General features: G+C 35.2%; 1 protein-coding gene across 4 annotated transcripts in view; it reads left to right on the top strand.

Moving 5' to 3' along the window:
* The window catches only part of SCLT1 (sodium channel and clathrin linker 1), a 219,654-nt gene that overhangs the window by 142,460 nt on the left and 57,131 nt on the right, over positions 1-20,063 (top strand). For all 4 annotated transcript variants that reach the window (XM_043973395.1, XM_043973393.1, XM_043973396.1 and 1 more), the window contains one exon: positions 1,035-1,231. In XM_043973395.1, coding sequence (XP_043829330.1) covers positions 1,035-1,231 — 197 coding nt within the window. The remainder of the gene's footprint in view (positions 1-1,034; positions 1,232-20,063) is intronic.

Here is a 20,063-nt window from a genome sequence, read left to right as displayed (position 1 = left end):
GGTCTCCTATTCAAATTCTAAATCTTGACTGTTTCTACAATTTTGACTAGATAACTCTTGACTTTTACCTCAATTCTACCTTTGGGATTCATAGTAACCATTCTACCCTTCTATCCAGTAATTATCACAATGTACGGTTCTGGAACTTCAGTGACTCCCCATTACCTACAAAACTCCAAATACCTTAGTTTTCAAGGCCTTTCTAAATCTAGTTCCAACCAGCCTTTCTAGCTTTATCTCATACTACCTCTCTTCACATTTTCAACTATGTATCATACTGGTATACTTTTTTTTTTTTTTTTGGTGAGGCAATTGGGGTTAAGTGACTTGCCTAGGGTCACACAGCTAGTAAGTGTTAAGTGTCTGAGACTGGATTTGAACTCAGGTCCTCCTGAATCCAAGGCTGGTGCTCTATCCACTGCACCACCTAGCTGCCCCTGGTATATTTTTGTAATTCATATTCACTATGCTCCCTCCTCCCATTTTCCTACATCTAAGCATTTGTGTGTTCTGTACCCTCCTGATCTCTTCTCCTCTCCATTGTATAATCCTACCTGCTCTTCTAGGCTAGGGTCAGCCTTCTCTATGAAGCCTTCCTTTATACTCTAGAGAGAGGAAATCTTTCTTTACCACTTGAACTCATCTCTAACACTTTTTCCATACCACTCCTATGCATAGATCATGTTCTAGCTTGTATGACTGTTCTTTGTGCATGTCTTATCATCTCTATAAGAATGTAGGCCCCTAGATGTCTCCTTATTCATCTGTCTATTCCATATGTACATGATACATAGTAGGCACTTAACAAGTATTTATTGAATTGAAAGATGAAAATATATAAGAAATTTTATTTCATCAATTTAACCTTATATTTTTGGATCAATTTTATGAATTTACTAACCAAAACAAATTTTATAGTTTAATTTCATGAACTGTTCATGAAGTGATCATTTTCACTTACTCACATGGTCGATCATTATAGGGATAAGAAGAGTAAATGAAAAGAGAAACACTATATTCTTTTTGTTCACTAGATCAGCACAATGGAACATGAATTTTCAGTAAAGGAGCATGGATTTGAAATTCGTTTGAGAGAGCTGGAAGATAGTAATCGTAATTCCACTGTTGAATTGAGACGTCTGTTAGTAGCTCAACAGAAGGCAACCAACCGGTGGAAAGATGAAACAAAAAAGCTTACAGAAGCTGCAGAAACTAGGATCAGCAACTTAAAGTAAGTCCAGTATTACCTTTAGATAATCCTCCAATGCCTGGATCATTTCACACATTTTGTGGGAGTCTTTTAAACTCTTTTTAAAAGTCTTTTTAATTCCTTTTGGAGAAGGTATATGATTATGAACTTTGGAAAATAAAGATAGTAGGAAGCAATCTGGACCATTTAGACACATTTTGTCCTCTGGTAAATTCTCAGCATGTTCAACAACATACCTTAGTCTCTTTTGGAAATCATGGTTCAGAATCTTAGACCTGTTTACTATCTTATGATAGTTAATTGATTCTTCATCATGGCTAAGGAAGAACTATAAGATGTGTTCATTTATGATTGTTAAAAAATGCTTGTTGATGCAGAATATGGCAGTTGTTAATTTATGTAAGTATTGTGTAATCACTTCCTTTCCCTGAATTTAGCAAAATCCTGTTTTTACTTTTTTTGCTTTCTTTAAGAAAACTCTGTAATAATAATCTTAAGAAATGTATGTGACATTGAGGTAACTTATTTTAAAATGTGACATCAATATTTAGTCACTGTGCAACATGGTATCAGCTGCTGTAGTCCCCTGTCTCTTTTCCACTCCTTGAGAAAAGTTGTCTGCACTAAATACCTCCTCTTCCTTTTCCCCTACTCTTTTAGCTCCTTTGCAATCTGGCTTCCAGCTTTATGATTAAACTGAAACTGCCCTCTCTAAAGTTACCAGTGTTCTCTTAATTCCCATGTCTAGTGACCTTTTCATAAATGCATCCTCCTTTACCTCTCTACAGCATTAGACACTGTTGATCACCTATTCCTAGATATTCTGTCCTCTGTAGGTATTTGTGACACTGTTCTTTGGCCAGTATCTGTCCTGACTGTCCAACCACTCCTCAGTCTCCTTTACTGAATCTTTATTATGTCATGCCCACTAATTGTAGATATCCCTCAAGGTGAGCCTCTTTGCATTTCTTTTCACACTATTTCACTTGGAGAGCTCATCAGCTGCATCAAGTTCAGTTATAATCTCTTCACATGATTCCCAAATTGGTATTTCCATCCCTAATCTCTCTACTGAGCTCCAGTCCCAGATTATCAACTACATTTTGAATATCACAAGACTGGATGTGCCTGTGTCCATTTCAAACTCAACATGACCAAGACAGAACTAATTATCTTTCTATCCCAAATTTCCTCTCTTTTGAGGACTTTCTGAACTTCCTTTTTTTTTTTTGTGGGGCAATAAGGGTTAAGTGACTTACCCAGGGTCACACAGCTAATAAGTGTCAAGTGTCTGAGGCCAGGTTTGAACTCAGTTCCTCCTGAATCCAGGGTCAGTGCTTTATCCACTGCACCACCTACTTGTCCCCGAATTTCCTCTTTATTGCCAAGGACACCACCATTCTCTCAGTTACCTAGTCCTACAACTTTGATGAACCCATAACTCCTAACTCTTATCACATATATTTAATCCATTACTAAATCTTGTCAGTTCTACCTTCTTGACCTCTCTTATTCTCTCATACTGCTACCACCAAGTTCACCTCTTATCTGCACTGGTACAGTAGTGTTCTGAATCTTCCCACTATCCTTGCTTTTCCTCACTTTAACCTATCAGCTGCTAAAGAGATTTTGCTCCTAAATTCTAAGACTTGATGACAACTACTACTACTGCTGGTGATTGCCTTTACAGAAATAGAAAAGTATTAAAAGGAGGAAGCTATCTTAGAACCAGAGGAAAACTTTCTGAGGCCCTAGATTCCAAAGATTCAAGCAAGAATGACATTTCCAGCACACTTTGTAAGCAGCACAGGGAGGACTGAGCTGAACAGAGAAGAAAGGGGGCAAGAGTCACGGGCTCTTTAGGCATTTCCTGAGTGGAGAACCCAGGCTGAAGGAAGTCCCAAGAAGAGGACAAATGCTTTCTCTAACTTTCCCTCCCAATACCTGTCTACCCATAGACATTAGAACAAAATCTACTGTTTCTTTACTGAAATCTTTCCAGTAAACTGAATTTTGCCAAAACCACAATGAAGTCAGAAATTAGAGATAAGTATAATGATAATAAAAAACAGATAGCTCACTTGATGCCCAGGTGTTAGAAATTTTCCCATCTCTAAACTCTTTACTTTGGGGATTTTGAAGGATTGTGACTGATATCAGAACTTTTCATCTAAAATAAACTCTTTAAAACTGAAGAGGAAGTACCCAAGTGAGACACAGGGATCATATTGTTCTGTAGGCTTAAAATGAGTTAATTATTGTAATGGTGTTACAAATTGGGACTTGTCCAGGATGATTTATTTTCTTTTCTCTATTTAGGAATTTAAATATTGTGCTAAAATTTGTTTGTTTTTGTTTGTCTTTTAAGAAACATTACCTCCATTACTGTTCAGAGCATATTTTGAGTATTTTTGATATAAGAATTTTAGTTCTGTTCTATGAGAGTGTCACTTGTTTTTTAATTGTCAAAATTTGCTCATAACATGTTGACACTGTTGTTACTGTTTTTAATTTTCATTATTGGATTTGATGGAATTATTCAGTTAGTGGGCATATTTTGGCATTATTGAGCAATATTGTTAGAGGATATGAGAATGATATGTGAAAAAAGTTGTCAATTTGTGGAAGTTGATATTCACAAGAGATTACTGATTTGTGGGATAAAACATGCCTTTAATCAGGAGATGCTACAGACTTCATGAAGATCAAAATAAGAAAATTGAGGGACTGTAGACAAGTATATGTGGCTTTCTAAGTCACAATGCAACCTGCAGGGATCTGTACATAAGCCATTTCTATTTGACCTAGAGAAAAAAGATCAAAAATAAGAAGGGACTTTTAAAAGTAGGAAGGAAGTGCCTGACCTCAAAATGTACTAAAAGGCTGTAATCATCAAAGTAATTTGGTAAGAAATAGGTTGCTTAGTGGAACAGATCAACTGTTCAATATACTGAAACAAACGAATAGATAACCCGGTGTTTGATAAACCCAAAGATCCCAGATACTGGAACAAGAACTCACTATTTGACAAAAACTGGGAAGCAGTCTGACAGAAATTAGGCATAGACCAACATCTCACACAGTATGCCAAGATTAAGTTCCAAATGGGTACACGAGTTAGACATAAAGAGTAACAATGTAAACAAATTGGAGGAGCGTGGGAAAAAATACCTATTAGATCTATATATAGAAAAAGAGTTCATGACCCACAGAAATTTGTAAGAGGTAAATTGGACAGTTTTGATTACATAAAATTTCAAAGTTTGTGTACAAGCAAAACCAAGTTAGTAAAAAATAGAAGAAAAGCAGAGAATTGGGGGGGATGGCTTTGCAGTAAGTTTCTCTTTTAAACACCTTATTTCTAAGCTATATAGAGAACTGATTCAAATTTATAAGAATATGAACCATTCTGCAATTGATAAGTGGTCAAATTTATTAAAATATGAATAGAGAATTTTCAAATTTTCAAGCTATCAATAGTCATATGAAAAAATACTCTGAATAGCTAATAATTAGAGAAATGCAAATTAAAACAACCCTAAGGTAACACCAGTATGGCAAAGTTGATAAAAATAGAAAATGTGGTAGAGGTTGTGGAAAAGCAGGTATATTAATACACTGTTGGTGGATCTGTAAATTGGCCCATCCATTCTGGAAACCAATTTGGAATAATGTCCACAGAGCTATTTAACTGCATCCACTTTAACCCAGTGATAATGCTACTAGGTCTATACCTCAAAGAGATTTTTTTTTTAATGAAAAGGATTGATGTACAAAGAGATTTTATATGGAAACTGAGGGGGAGGGGCATCAGTTGGGGAATGGCTGAACATATTGTAGTATATACATTTGATAGAATACTATTGTGCTATAGAAACTGATATAAAATGAAACAGAACCAGAAGAACAAACTATACAATTATAACAATATTATAAAGTCAAACAGCTTTGAAAGACTAGGACTGCTAATAAACACAGTGGCCAACCACAATTCCAGAGGACTCATGATGAAGTGTGTTATTCTATTTCAGAGTTACAGATTGAGGCTTTTCTTTCCTCTTTTTTTTTTTTTTTTTTGATATGGCAATGTAGGAATTTGTTTTGCTTGACTATACATTTTGGAATAGCTTTAATTTTTCTTACTTTTCAGTGGGATGGGGATGGGAGGGAAGGAAAGAATGCAGACCTTCCAGTAAAATAAATTTGATTTCTTTTATTTTTTGTTTTGTTTTGTTTTTTTGTGGGGCAGTGGGGGTTAAGTGACTTGCCCAGGGTCACATAGCTAGTAAGTGTCAAGTGTCTGAGGTCGGATTTGAACTCAGGTCCTCCTGAATCCAGGGCCGGTGCTTTATCCACTGCACCACCTAGCTGCCCCCAATTTCTTTTATTTTTTAAATTTGATTTCTTTTAAAGGAAAATAGAAAGGCAGATATTCTTCTAGTTCCAGTTATAGAGATCTCATATATAGGCTACATTCACTCAGGAAAAGAATGTTAACTTTAGTGGTACTAAAGTTGAGGGCTAGAGCTATCAACTTTGGGAAATGGAGACAGAGAAGGAGGTCACACCAGTCCTCACAATCAGTAACAATGATCTTATTAGCCTTTCCTAATGACTTTTTCCAACAGGTCTTACAGGACTTTATACAGAGGTGACTGTAAAAATTACAACTGTAGGCAGTATGTTGCTGTATTTAACAGTAGAGCATAAGTAACTAACATGTTCACACAACATCAGTAAAAAAAGGTGAATTTAAGAAACGTTTGAAGAAAGTACCTATACAACTTCATGAACATTTTGACTTTGGAGGCCTGAATAACAAAAACTATCCATTCCTAGGGTACTTTGAAGTAATTTCAAAATTCCTTGAAGATGTTGCTGGTGTCAACAAAACAATATATGTTCTTGCACTGATCAGCCCATACTCAACCAACACAGACTATTGGCTTTGATTAGAATCCGTCTATGTAGGATACTCAAATCCTTTAAACAAGCTATGACTTAATACCTTTATCTTTTTTGTTTTATTTTGTCGGGGCAATGAGGGTTAAGTGACTTGCCCAGGGTCACACAGCTAGTAAGTGTCAAGTGTCTGAGGCCAGATTTGAACTCAGGTCCTCCTGAATCCAGGGCCGGTGCTTTATCCACTGTGCCATCTAGCTGCCCCCTTAATACCTTTATCTTAATTGTCTGTGCAATTTATTCAGAAGCATATAGGACAGCGTGAAACATAGTGTCACAGTGAAAAGCATAAGATCCCTGGCCCTTACATTTCTGAAGAAGAACTAGTAAAATGTAATTTTGGTATTCCCTAGTACCAGAGAAGTAGAAAGGAATGGTTGAGACAGAAGTTTAGCAAAAGGCCAAATATATTTTCAGTGCATGAGTGGGATGTGGGATGTGCCTAAGGAATTACTCATTAGAGCCAACTCACTGACTCACAACCATTCTGGGAAAGAACTAGAAAAATTCCTTTGTGATGAATGATCATAGAGAACATCTCAAGAATCTGTTGATGAATGGCATCGTTACATAGATAAGTCCATATGTGTCACTCAGAGAGAGGGTTCTCAAGGAGAGTGAGAAAATAGTGTATTATGTTGACTTCCCCACCTTATACGAAAGAACCAAAGTATGTTGTTGTATATACAAAGGCTCAGCACTCCCTGGATTGTTTGTTAGAAAGCTAGCGGCTTTCAGTATTGGACCTGCACAGTGGTTCCTATCAGATCCCTATGGCAGAGGAAGACAAGGAGATTGCTTTCATCTACCAAGTTGGATTTTTACCATTTTGAGTGCATGTCCCAAAGCATCTTAGGGGAACTTGTTACTTTCCAAACACTTATGGAAAAACTAAATGGAGACAGGAGCTGTCTACAAATGTCAGTATACCTTGATGACATCCTTGTCTTTGAGAGGACCTTGGAAAAATATGAGGAAAGTATTGGATGAAGTAGAGGAAAATGACTTAAAACTTTTCCAATGACAAATGCCAATTTTGTAAAGCCTAAGCAAAACATGTGAGTTACGTTATATATAAATAAGGGTGAGCACTGACCCAGAAAAAATAAAAGCTTTTATAACCTGGCCATGTCCAAAGAATCTTCAAGAATTAAGGAATTTTATAGGATTTGGTGGTTATTACTAAAATTTTGTTTATTTTTTTAAACAATACTGCTGTTGCTAAGCCACTGAATGATCTCAAGTATTTATAATTGAGGGGGTGTAGAAACAGACAAACAAAAGACAAAAAATTGACTTTAAATTAATAAAACCTTTCAGGGCCTGATGAATAGCCAGATGTAAACTAGCTTTCAGAGACTTGGTTAGCTTCCTCATACGGTAATTAGTGTTGGCCTGTATTTACCCAAACAAGCCTTTTGTCCTGTATGTAAATCCAAGTTTGGAGGGATTTGGGAGCAATGTTGTACCAATAGAACAATGAAACTAGTTTCATTTACCAGCAAAGCTCTGACTGATGGACCTGTTACCTCATTCACAAAGAAGACTTCCTCACATTGAAAAAAGTAGTTAACTGAGAAACTCAAATGGCTGAAAGTTACCTTGCTAATAATTTACTGATTTATGTTCTAATCAGTGACAAGTTGAATGCTGTTCGTCAGAGATGGGTGATAAGATTGGCCGACCAAGAGTTTAGCATTTGTTATCATATCAGCCAAGGAAGAATAATAGATATAGATATAGATGTATCTATGTATGTATACACACACACACACACACACACACAGATGTTCTGTCTAGCATTCAGTAAGCAAGTATTTATTCAATGCTTACTATGTGTCAGTCACTGTGTTGTCCAGAAGGCTACATGACACTAAAATGTTCGTAATACTTAAAGCAATGTAACATCTAAGGAGCTGGAATGCAAATAAATGAAAGTTGAAAGTTTGGGATTTCCACCTGTTAGTATACTAGCAGAATATGTATACTTGGTTTCATCCATTGAGTGAACCCTATTTACCTCATTTGTCTGTGGATGACTAGCAAAAAGGGTAAATGGCTAAGATTGTGTTAAGTAATATAAGGGAAGAACAAAGTGGTAAAGTCAGTGGATTCAAATGCCACTCTGTTGAAGGCACTTTACTGTCAAGACAATGTAGAAGAGACTATTCTAGATGATCTCCGATCTTATACATGGTACCAAAAAGCAGTTGGTACCACCCAGAGTATAGTTTTGTGATTATAAAAACTTTACCTCATGACTTTGAACATATAAGTAGAGAAACTGTAGAGCTAGTAAAATGGATTTTCTGGCCCACAGTGGCTACAAATATTACCGAGAAGTGTGAGACTTTGTGCCCAGTAAATGCAAAGTAGCACCCACCTTGCTACATATTTGGAGAAAATTAGCACTAACAAATTTTTAGAATTTGTTTGAAATGATTTTCTATCTCTGGCAGGCAGTACCAAGAACATGTCACATATTGGTGGTAACAGACCACTTCCTAGCATATGCACAGGAATAGTCAGCCAGGACACAGTTTCCACAGTTGCTATAATAATGTGGAAGACATATTTCTCAGCATGTGGATATCCTTCCAGGATCCATTAAAGCCAACGCAGAGATTTTGAACATGCATTGCTCAATGAAATATAAACTTTTACTAGCATTAAGAAGTCTAGAACAGCACTTTACCACCCCCAAGGTGGCCCATAACCTGAACATTTCGACCACATACTGATGAACTTGTTAGGTATCCTGAAACCAAAACAATCTCATTGAAACAAATGTGTGGTTTTTCTGATACATAAGTGCAACTCTACCAGTTATGATACCATGAATGTTACAACCTATTTATTGAAGTTTGGATGAGGGAGCAAAAGGAGGACTGAACTATGGTAGAAAAGGAATGATTTAAGGAGAGTCATTGACTTTACATGCATGTCATGAGTGGGGGACCCATGCTGAGGAGAATCCAAAGGAAAAGTCAGATCTTTCCCCAACTTCTCCTCCCAATATCTGTCTATCCACAGACCCTATAACAAAACCCAATGTTTCATTACTTTCCTATAAACTGAATTTTGCCACAACCACAGAGGCCACAGATTAACTAGAGATAGTATATAGATGATTATAAATGTAAAGTTATGGAAAACCCAAGACTTTTCTAAGTGTTAGTAATTTTTCTAACTGGGACTTTAGAGTAAATATCTGAACTCAAAACTTTTTGTCTAAAATAAACTTCCTATAGCTGAAAAGGAGGGAACCAAATGGACTTAAGTGATCGTTATATTGCACCAGGTTTAAGAAAGGTAATTATTATGGTAAGGTGTTTTATGTATATACATAAACACAGTCATTTGAGAAAAAAATGGCTTCCTAATATAATTTTTTTACCCAACATGAGAATATCATTTAACCTGAAATAACCTAATAAAACAAGCAAGCTAGCAAACAAACACATATGTGTGTCTTAGTCACCCTTTAAATTCCAGACGCTTTGCTAAGCACTGAAAATACAGAGGCCAAAATGAAGTAGTCCTTGAATGCATGGATCTTTCATTCTATAAAGGGTGACAACATACATATTTATAAAGTATAAAAAAAATAAAATACAAGTTATTTTGGGGTGGAAATGGAGGAACTAGCAACTGTGGAGTTATGAGGAAAGACTTTATGTAGAATGATACATAAGCTGAACCTTAATGGAGACTAGGGATTCTAAGGATAGAGGTAAGAAGTGAGCATTCCAAATATTGGGGGACGGGAAGTACCAAGGCCTAAAATGGAACATAGAGTGAACAACAAGAAGAAGGCTTAGTAAAATATGAAGTAAGGCCCTCAGCTGAAATAGTTGAGGAAGGGAAAGATGTGGGAATTTTGGAGTAGCGTCTTTGTGGGTTGAGATAGAAAATCATTTAGAGAAGAGTAAAAGAATTGCCTGTAAATTTGTAGTGAACCCCATCGGTACAGTTGACTAATTTTTCTTCTATGCTATTTGACAATTTGTGAATAGGAGAGGAGGTAGTGGATGGTGGAAATAATCCACAGCTGAAAGATGTAAGTCATGATGAGACTAGGGAACTTGAGATCTGAGAGTTAAGAACAGTATAATAGTGAACTATAGGGTCAAGACTGGAAATTGAAGCCAAGATAGGGATTATGGCCTGGGAGAGTATTGAGGGATAAAGGAAAGGGAGATCATGGTGAGGACAAAAAATAGTTTTAGAAGTAGTAAGGTAAGATGGAATGATAAGAGGTCAGATAAGGGAATTTCAGAATTCTTCATCATGAAAATGGAATGCTTGTAAATTTCAGTGAGAGAAGGTGACTGAGGTGTAATGGAAGAGTTTGTCTTGAAGATTGAGTAGATTGAGGATGCTAGAGTGTTTGAGGGAACTTTAACATATATTTGAAATTTCCTAGTATAAGGGCAAGTAATGGAAAGAAAGGCTCTGAGCCAGATACTGTACTCCTTGAGGAAGAAAGAAGACTGACTTAAAAGGTAGATAGATAACTGAAACCAGGATCTGGATTAGGCAATCTCTTTGGATAGAATAAACTTTAACAAAATAGTGATTCCTGTATAATGACTTCAGAAAGAATCTGAAAGTAGCAGTGGAATAAGAAGAATGCTGTATTTTCCCCTGGGATGGGTGTGTGAGAGAAGATACAACCAGCACTAGAAAGAATGGACAAGAATGCCATGTCTTCTGGGGGAGCCAGGTCTCTGTGAATGCTGAAAGATGGAAAGAATACAATTGAAAGAATTAAATGAAGGTAAATTCATCTTGGAGCAGGAATATTATAGAGCACATGGAAGAGACAAGCAGATCTAGAATGAGCCTTGGAAGTATAGGGTTTGAGTGGATAGGAATGAGAGAATGAAAAGTAGGGGTTGGGTAGTGAGGTAATAGATATATTCAGATAATCTTGTATGACATATATGGTAGATTAAAAGGGAGAAACTGGTTACAGAGAGATATGAGAATATTGTAGTAGTACAGTCTTGAAATATTGAAGGCCAAGAATAGGCCAAGGGTACTGGCAATGGAAATAAATTATAGAACTTAGATTTACAACTAGAAGAGACCTTATAAATCATCTAGTCCAACCCCCTTATTGTACAATCAAGGGAAACAGAGACCTAGAGTGAAATAACTTGTGCAAGGATACATAACTATTAAGTGGCAGAACCAGGACTCAAACCCATGTCCTCTGACTGCAAGGTCAGCATTCTTTCTATTATACTGTGATGAAAGGAAGAGACTATGGTTAGCAATATTACAAAGGAAAAATCAAAAGAACTTAGCTGCTAAAGAGTGGTAGAATATGAGAGATAGAGGACTCAGAGAAGTCTAAGCTTGCATGCCTGGGATATTGATTCTACCCAGTGGAATCAGAAATAGGGAAGTCCAGAGAGGACAATATGAGAGATGCTGAATTTGGTGCTGAGTGTAGTATATCCAAGTAGAAGTGTTTAAATGACCATTAGATAGGTACTACCTAAGAGAATGGTCCACACTGGAGGGGTGAATTCAGTGTGGAGAAAGTCTCTTCAGGTGATAGTTACAGCCATAAGAGTAGAGATTTTAGAAGAGCATAAATATATGGGTAAACTCACATTTATCAGTGGGAAAGAATCTGAACCTGGGACAAAACTGAACTAGACTTCCAAGCTCTTGACATATTTTTAAACTATTTTCAGCTTTTCTTGCTTTTCTATTCATGCCTAATCTTAAATACATCTTTGGCCCTCTTTATTTCTTTGATATAAATTTTCCATAAATAGGTATCAGATTGAATGGAGCCTTAGTCGCTGAAGGACATCATGAATATATTATTTATATAGTTGTGCTGTTTTCCATAAAATACACTTAAAAATAAATTTGAATAATAATAAATTATATTTATTCAGCACTACTATGAATTTAGTGACTGTTTAACATAGCATCTTTTTCTCCTTTCTCTATACTTTATAAGAAACTTTTTTTAGTCTTGCATACAATGTATAGCTTCCTCATACCAACTGCTATTCATGTATAGTGTTTATGTTTGTATGTATACTTGTGTATTATATAAATATAAATCCCTGGGTCTTTTCCATAAATATAGTAGTTCTCAAGGCACTTTTCCTGTTAGCATACTAAGTACTCTTAATATCTTTTTTTTACCCTTTTAACCTAAGGCCAAGTTGCCTTGCTAATCTTTGGTAACAAGAGTATGACAGAAAAAAGAACTATTAAATTGCTTTCTCAATTACAGAACTACCGTTTCAGACCCATATCAATGAGATGAAGATAGAATTCCAAGATTTATGAACCTAAGTAAATATTCAGAAAAATAAGAAAAAAATATATCCTGTAATTAAATGTATAGACATTATATACATATATATGTGTATATATATATATTTTTTTTTTAGTGAGGCAGTTGGGGTTAAGTGACTTGCCCAGGGTCACACAGCTAGTAAGTGTTAAGTGTCTGAGGCTGGATTTGAATTCAGGTACTCCTGACTCCAGGGCCCGTGTTCTATCCACTGTGCCACCTAGCTGCCCCATGTATAGACATAATTAAGAAGGGGTGAACTGATTTTTAATATAGTGTGTATACATACATACATACATACATACACACACACTTGAACTTGCAGGCTATTTTAACATCCCCTAGATTTCAATTCTTTTTATTCTTGAAACTATAAAAGGGTTCATACCCTTCTTACCTGAAACAGCCTGTAAATATTTTATTGTATTTAACATAATGAGAACTAAAAGTGTTAAAGATATATTCTTTATGATACAATTAAGGACCTTTAGATGAACCATGTTAGTGAAAAGATAATAGGATAGAAAGCATGCTAATCCATAGGTGATTTAAAACCAAGGGGAATAGCTAGTACATTTAACATCAGAATTAACATTCAAAAAGTATATGGGTATACTGGAATGATGTGTATAACAAGTTAAATTTAATAAGGATAAATGTGACATCCTACATTTTTATTTAAAGTTACCTATACAAGTATAAGGTGGGAGTAATTTAATTTGATAGCAGTTCCTGTGAAGAAAAAAAAAATAGTAGATTTAGGTGATTGCATTCTCAGTAGGACCCTAGAGATGTGAAGTGGCTGCCAGAAATGGTAATTCAGTATCAAGAACATGTAATTTTTCAGGTACAGATATTGCAACTTAGACGTACTTTATAGATAACAGATCTTTAATGTAGTAAAATGGTCTTTTGAGAGTTTCTGTTCCTGGAAAATCCATCACTGTCACAATGAGCTTCTCAAAATTTAGCTAGACTGCTCCTCTGACAACAAATATCACAGAGCCCATATTCAGTACCTTTCCAATTTGAGTTAATCAACCAAAGCTTGCACTTTGTTGCCACAGTTTTTGAGAATTGTAGTAGTTTTAATCTGAATTATAATATCATTTAAAGGTCTGTTCCTCCACACAACATGCATTTTAATATATAATCCCATTGGTTTTTTATTCATTTAAAGTTTCAATTCTAATAAGCAAGCAATAAAAGGATCTTTAAAAGAACTTCAATATGTAAATATTAAAATTGAATTATTAACAGTAATATTCCCTTGTGAGCATATTACTTGGTTTTCAAAGGGGTTAATTTACCTAAGATAGGCAAGCATGTTTTTATCCTAATATTAGCTTATTTTCCTTGCTTTACTCTCTCATTGTCTAGAGTTCAGTAATTGGTGAGAAACGATAATTTTCATTAGGAAAATCTTTTGTTCTTTACTAGAATTTCTACTACTTATTTGGGAAACCTTACAAGGAAAAAAGAAATTATATAAATTTTAGTTTCCATTGGTATATTGTGGTTTTCTGTATACTTTTAATATAGTTTTAAATAAAATTATGACAAATACGTGATATTAACTGCATTTCTGTCCTACATTATACAATACATGTATTCTTGCAGAATGAGTGGGATCCAATAATTTTAAAAAGAAATGTTTTGTAACAATTCTTTCTGAAGATATGATAGAAGTACCAAAAATCATTGTTTGTGGCATAGACAAAAGTGGTACCATGATACATACAAGAGAGACGTTTAGTTTGAGCATCCATGATCCCCATGCATTATTGTCCCTAGGTTTGAAGAAGCATGTAAAGAACATGGGACAGAAATACGAAGAGAGGCTAAAATTGGGCACCATTGAGCAGAGCTAAGGAATATAGCCACCCCAGTGATATGAAACTTTTCAGGATGCAGCTGGTCATTCACATTTTTTTTTTAATTACAGTTGGCCTGATAAAATATTTTAGCAGCTTGGTACAGAAGAAAGAGTACTGGCTCTAGATTCAGAGGACCTGAATTCAAGTCCTGATCCTACATATTATATGTCATACTTACATGTCATCCTTTTATTTATTGTTTATCACATGTAAGACATAATACTTTATTTCCTATGGCATAGCCTTTGAGAACCTGGATTACTGCCCTAGCATAGTGAGCCGCTGGAATAAGAGGTGAGGCAGGAGAGCAAGACTAGTGATAATACTCAAAATAAATCAAGAACACAAATGCAAGGTCACTTGGGTTATTTTTATATTTATCATTGTCATTATATTTATAATTGTCATTAATAGTTCATAGGTCTGAAGGAAAAATGACAGCTTTACTTAAAAAAAAAAACACTGAACAGTCACTCCACTTTTATTACTAGTCACGGCATCAGAATAAAATAGACGTTTCTGGATTACTCAAATTGTGTTTCCTAGGGCTTTGTGGAATAAAATGGCCTTTATAAATGAACAGATAGCTCTAGACTAAGGAAAATGACCAGCCAGAAAGGAAAGGGATTTTGGGGTTTTTTTGCATTCTGAACTTAATGGACGCCAAAAAAAACTGAACATTTCCATATGCATTGTAGAACAGAAGATTGTTCATAAAACAGAATATTATATTGAGCTTGTCTTTTTTTTTTATTTTAAGTATATAATAAACATACTGTGTAATTTTCAAAACTGTTCTGATTTTTTGGGATTCTTTCTGGCCTTCATTATAGTTTCTTTCATTTTTGTAACCCTTTGCTCCTCTCCCTCCCACCTCCCTACCCTATTAAAAAGAAAAGAAAAGCCCTTGTAACAACTATGCAAAGTAAAACAATCCTATTCCATAAACATGGATTAATCACCCACTATGTGCTGGGCATTGTGCTAAAACAAATTCCTGTATTATTCATGTCCAAAAATGTAGATCTCATTTTGTATCTTGAGTCTATCACTGCAGTCAGAAGTGGGGTGGGGGTGGGGATGAGGTTTGGGGTGGGAGGTGGGGTGAGGGATGGGTAGCATTCAGTACTTCGGAATCATGAATGTTCATTATATCTCAGAGTCCTTAGTCTTTCAAAGTTGTTTTTCTTTATATTGCTGTTATTGTATAAATTGTTTTGTTTCTTTTCACTTCATTCTGTATCACGTCTTCTTAAGTTTCTGTGAAATTTTGACTTTCATCACTTCTTCTAGTACAATATTTCATTCAAATGCCATGGCTTGTTCAACCTCTCCCCAATTGATGGCCTTCCTTGGTCTCCAGTTTTTTACCACAACCAAAAGAACTGCTATAAATATTTTTGTGCATATGGATACTTAAGGACAATAATTTTTAAGTGCTTCCAAATGCAGCAGTGAATTTTTTAAAATGAAGTAACACTGCCAGTAACACAAAGCCAAAGCGAAACAAAAATTTCCTGATGTTTAAAGTCTAGTTTCTTTCCTGATTTATAAATTCTGAAATAGCAAATATCTAAGAAAGAAAGATCTTCAATAAACCTACTTCTAAACATACTATATACGCTGTTGTACTCTTCTGAAAAATTTCACTTAAGTCTCTATAAAAGATCATTTCCATTGTGAAGTTATTGAGCTCATTTTCTCCTGAAAGCCTCTGCCCATCTTCTGTATTAAAAAAAAAAAAAATCTGTAGTGTCTGTGAAAGATAGATTGGCTAGATTTTTTGTTTTTTTCTTTCATCCTCTTTTCAAGTGGAGTTCAAATGTCTACACAGTAGTAATTAAAAGAAAACTTTTTCTTCCTCTGTTTAATTATTGGCACTGTTTTACCTAGTTATTTCACCATTTTTTTGATATTTGTATGTCTTGTTTTACCTTCATAAATAGTGATCACAAAGTTTAGAATCAGCTGACACTGTTGAGGAACAGGAAGCATTAGCAAGAAGAGATGGATTTGGGGTCTTTTGGGGGGGGGCAATGAGGGCTAAGTGACTTGCCCAGGGTGACAGAACTAGTAAGTGTCAAGTATCTGAGGCTGCATTTGAACTCAAATCCTCCTGAATCCAGGGCCAGGGCTTTATCCACTGTGCCACCTAGCTGCCCCTTGGAGTCTTACTTTTTTTAAGAATATAATTAAGGAAAAGAGGAAAATAAATGAAAGAATAAGATTCCGGGTCAAACTGATGGGCTTCTGCTCACAGACGAATTGAAAGAAAAACTAATCGATTCTTATTTTGCTGACCTTTTTTCTTCTAAGCAAGACAAGAATATGGGGAGGGGGTTGGAAACTAGCTAATAGGTCCTTGAAAAAAAGATAGAGGTAGTAAGAATACATTTAATTGCTATTGTTATATTTAAGGCACCAGGCACAAAGGAATTACATCCCAGCCTACTGCAAGTATTAGCAGATGTGACTACTGAACCAACCATATTTGAATGATCATGGAGAATAATAGAAGTGACATAGGACTAGATGAGGGCAAAAGGCTCCAATTTTCAAAAAGGAAAGAAAAGAAATTCACAGAAAAGAAATATATTATGAAATACTTGGTTAGTGCTGGCTTCCAGACTCTTTTTGCTACCATCACTGAGTATCCTCTACTCCTTTGAGTTTGATTCTATCTGTCCATCTCAACCATTCAAGATCTTTGTTATAATCACCTACTGGTTTCTTTTCCTAAGGAAATCATTGTCTGTTTCCTAAATTCCCTGGCTTCCTTCATGTATCAGTGAAAATAGTCTTCTGTGAGAACCCTTTGATTAATGCTAATACCTTCTCTCAAAAATTACTTTGAAGTTATCCTGTATTGATTTTATTTGCACTTAGTTGTTTGCACACTGTCTTGTCCATTATATCATGAGCTCCTTGAGGAAAGGAACTATTTTTGCCTTGCTTTGTCTTTATGCCCACCCTCAACTTAAATATGCCTTGCAAAACTTAGTCACTGAGTGACATTGTGAAAATGTTTATATAATAATAATAACCACTAACATTTCTATTGTACGTACCATATACCAGGAACTGTGCTAAGCACTTTTCAGTTATTATCTTATTTGATCCTCACCACAATCCTAGGGGGATGGTGCTATTATTATCCCTACTTTACACATGGAGAAACTGAGGTACACAGAGATTAAGTGGTCACTAGTAAGTATCTGATGCTGGATTTGAACTCCAGTCTTCTTGACTGCTGACCCAGAACTCTATGCTTCTCTTCCAGTTATACAATACTTATACCATAATATAAGGCTATGACAGGAATGGTCATATTTCTTATTTAATTTTGACCCATAACTGTTTTACCTTCATAATTCAAAATTTCAAATTCTTCTTTCTGATCACTACTTCCTATCTTTATGTCTGTCCCTGGACTTCTAATTTGCTCTCACCTCAATCTCTGTTCACAGCTAGTTGGTACAATGGATACAGTGCTGGTCCTGGAGTGAGGAAGTTGTGCGTTCAAATCTAGCCTCTGAAACTTACTAGCTGTGTGACCCTGTGAATATCACTTAAACTTTACCTCAGTTTTTTCAACTGTAAAATGAGGAGAATATATCCCAGGGTTGTTGTGAAGATCAAATGAAATATTACTTGCAAATAGCTTGACACAGTTCCTACTACATAGTAGGTGCCTGTTTCCTTCCTTCCTATTTTTCACCCTGAGATTCTGTATTCTTCTGTCTAAATTTTGTCCTTTGGAGATTTTTATCTGCCTTCACGTCCTCAGCTGTAGTTAAAATAGTTTTCTATTTATAACTCCTGAATTGTATTTCCAGGTCTGAACTCCATTTCTGCATTTCTTAATGGCTGTAGGTAATTTCTTCTATGTCCTTCTATCATTTTACCTTCTTTTCCCTAAAAATTAATTCAAGAAACCTATGATATTAGATTTATAATATATATTTACATTGTGTTTAAGTATGTATATGATTTATAGTAGGTTTATAATAATATAATATTAATATTATTCAAAAAACTTCCCAAAATATCTTTGCTTATCAGTAGCACCACCATTTTTAGTGTTAGACTCATAGAGGAAGAAGAACATGAAAATCTAATGGACCTTCTAGTTCCTTGTAGTTTCTGATCAGAAAAAAAAAATTACCCTAAAATAATCACCTAATACTGATGAGAACCCAGGTTATGAGTAATTAACTACCATTTCTTTATGCAAAGTAAAGGCACCCCACCAGAACATTAGTCAATAATAGATAAAAAGAAGAAAGTCATGGGAATGGTTTAAAGCAAAGGTTCTTGAATTTATTTGTGTCCGTGATCCCTTTTGCAATCTGATGAAGCCTATGGACCCCTCCCCAGAATAACATTTTTCAAATGTATAAAATAAAATCTATAGAATTATGAAGGAAATGAATTATATTGGAATTGTTATTAAAATATTTTTTAAAACAAGTTCACAGATCCCAAGTTAAAAACCCAAGATTTAAAGGAGTCAGCATCAAGGTCATCAGAGCCATTGTTGGTTCTTTATAAAAACATTTTTTAAAGTTAAAAAACATTGCTTAGATTCAGCATAAGTAAGAAAAATGACCCCCAAAGCTCCTAAAAGTCATAGGACCCAGGCTTAAGGTATGAAGACACATTGATTTAATGGGTCAAAAGCTTCAATACTTGATTCATCTATATCAAAATGCTGACATGGGAGATGACAAATTGACTGTCATGTTGGTTGAAGTCTCAGAAACATTTTGAAGAATGTGTCATAATTTCTTAGTATGTCTCTTGGTTGGTAAGGGACTGTCCATGCTGGGGATGCCCTGCAGAGATTTAACATCCCATTGACTAGTTTAATAGCTATTTCATCAGCTAGTATTACCTTGATGAGAAGAAGAAACTAAATTTTGTCCAGATTAAAAACTATAAATCTGCCTAGAGGACATTTTTGTTTCTTGGCAGGTATCTTTTGTTAACTTTATGAGAAAGGGATCACTTCATATCTGAGTTTTCTTGACATTCTCAGCAGAAGAAAGTTATCAAAGGTAACAGGTATTAGTTTCTAATTAATCAAATATAGCAATGAAGTAATTAAAGATTGTCACAATAAAATGCATTAGCTGTGCAACTAATACTCTATAACAATAAAGTTTACTTTTATTTTGTGACTTTTTATAGTACATTTTCCCCTGCATTTTGTAAAGGCATGTGACAGAGTTTTAATGTACCCTACAATATATTTAAGAAAAGCATTATCTTTTTTCCCACCTCTTAATTATATAAACTATGTATACAAACCTTTTGTAATTTTTAATCCCAGAATCTTGCCTGAATTCACAGACTTTATCTTTCTCTATTTCAAAACAAATATTAAAAAAGTAAAAAACATAATATGATAATAATAAGGAGGATAGGGACTAGTCCTGTGATTTCTATGGTATAGGAAACTCTCAGCTGAGGAAACACCCTCTACTAAAAAAGATTGGCCCCTTTCCCCACAGTTTATAGCCCTAGAGAAATGCCCATAACACTACTATGATAATTTATTTTCCTAGGGTCACATAACCTGTATATGTCAGAAGATGGAGGGACTTGAACCCAAAACTAGCCTTAGACCTAGACCCTGGGGAGATTCTGGAGCCCTTAATGAAACCTAAAGCATCTAAACAGCCTC

This window comes from Dromiciops gliroides, chromosome 6, assembly GCF_019393635.1.
Source record: "Dromiciops gliroides isolate mDroGli1 chromosome 6, mDroGli1.pri, whole genome shotgun sequence".
Taxonomy (NCBI): domain Eukaryota; kingdom Metazoa; phylum Chordata; class Mammalia; order Microbiotheria; family Microbiotheriidae; genus Dromiciops; species Dromiciops gliroides.
Note: the sequence above shows the minus strand (reverse complement) of the source record. Positions and strands in the feature narration are given on the sequence as shown.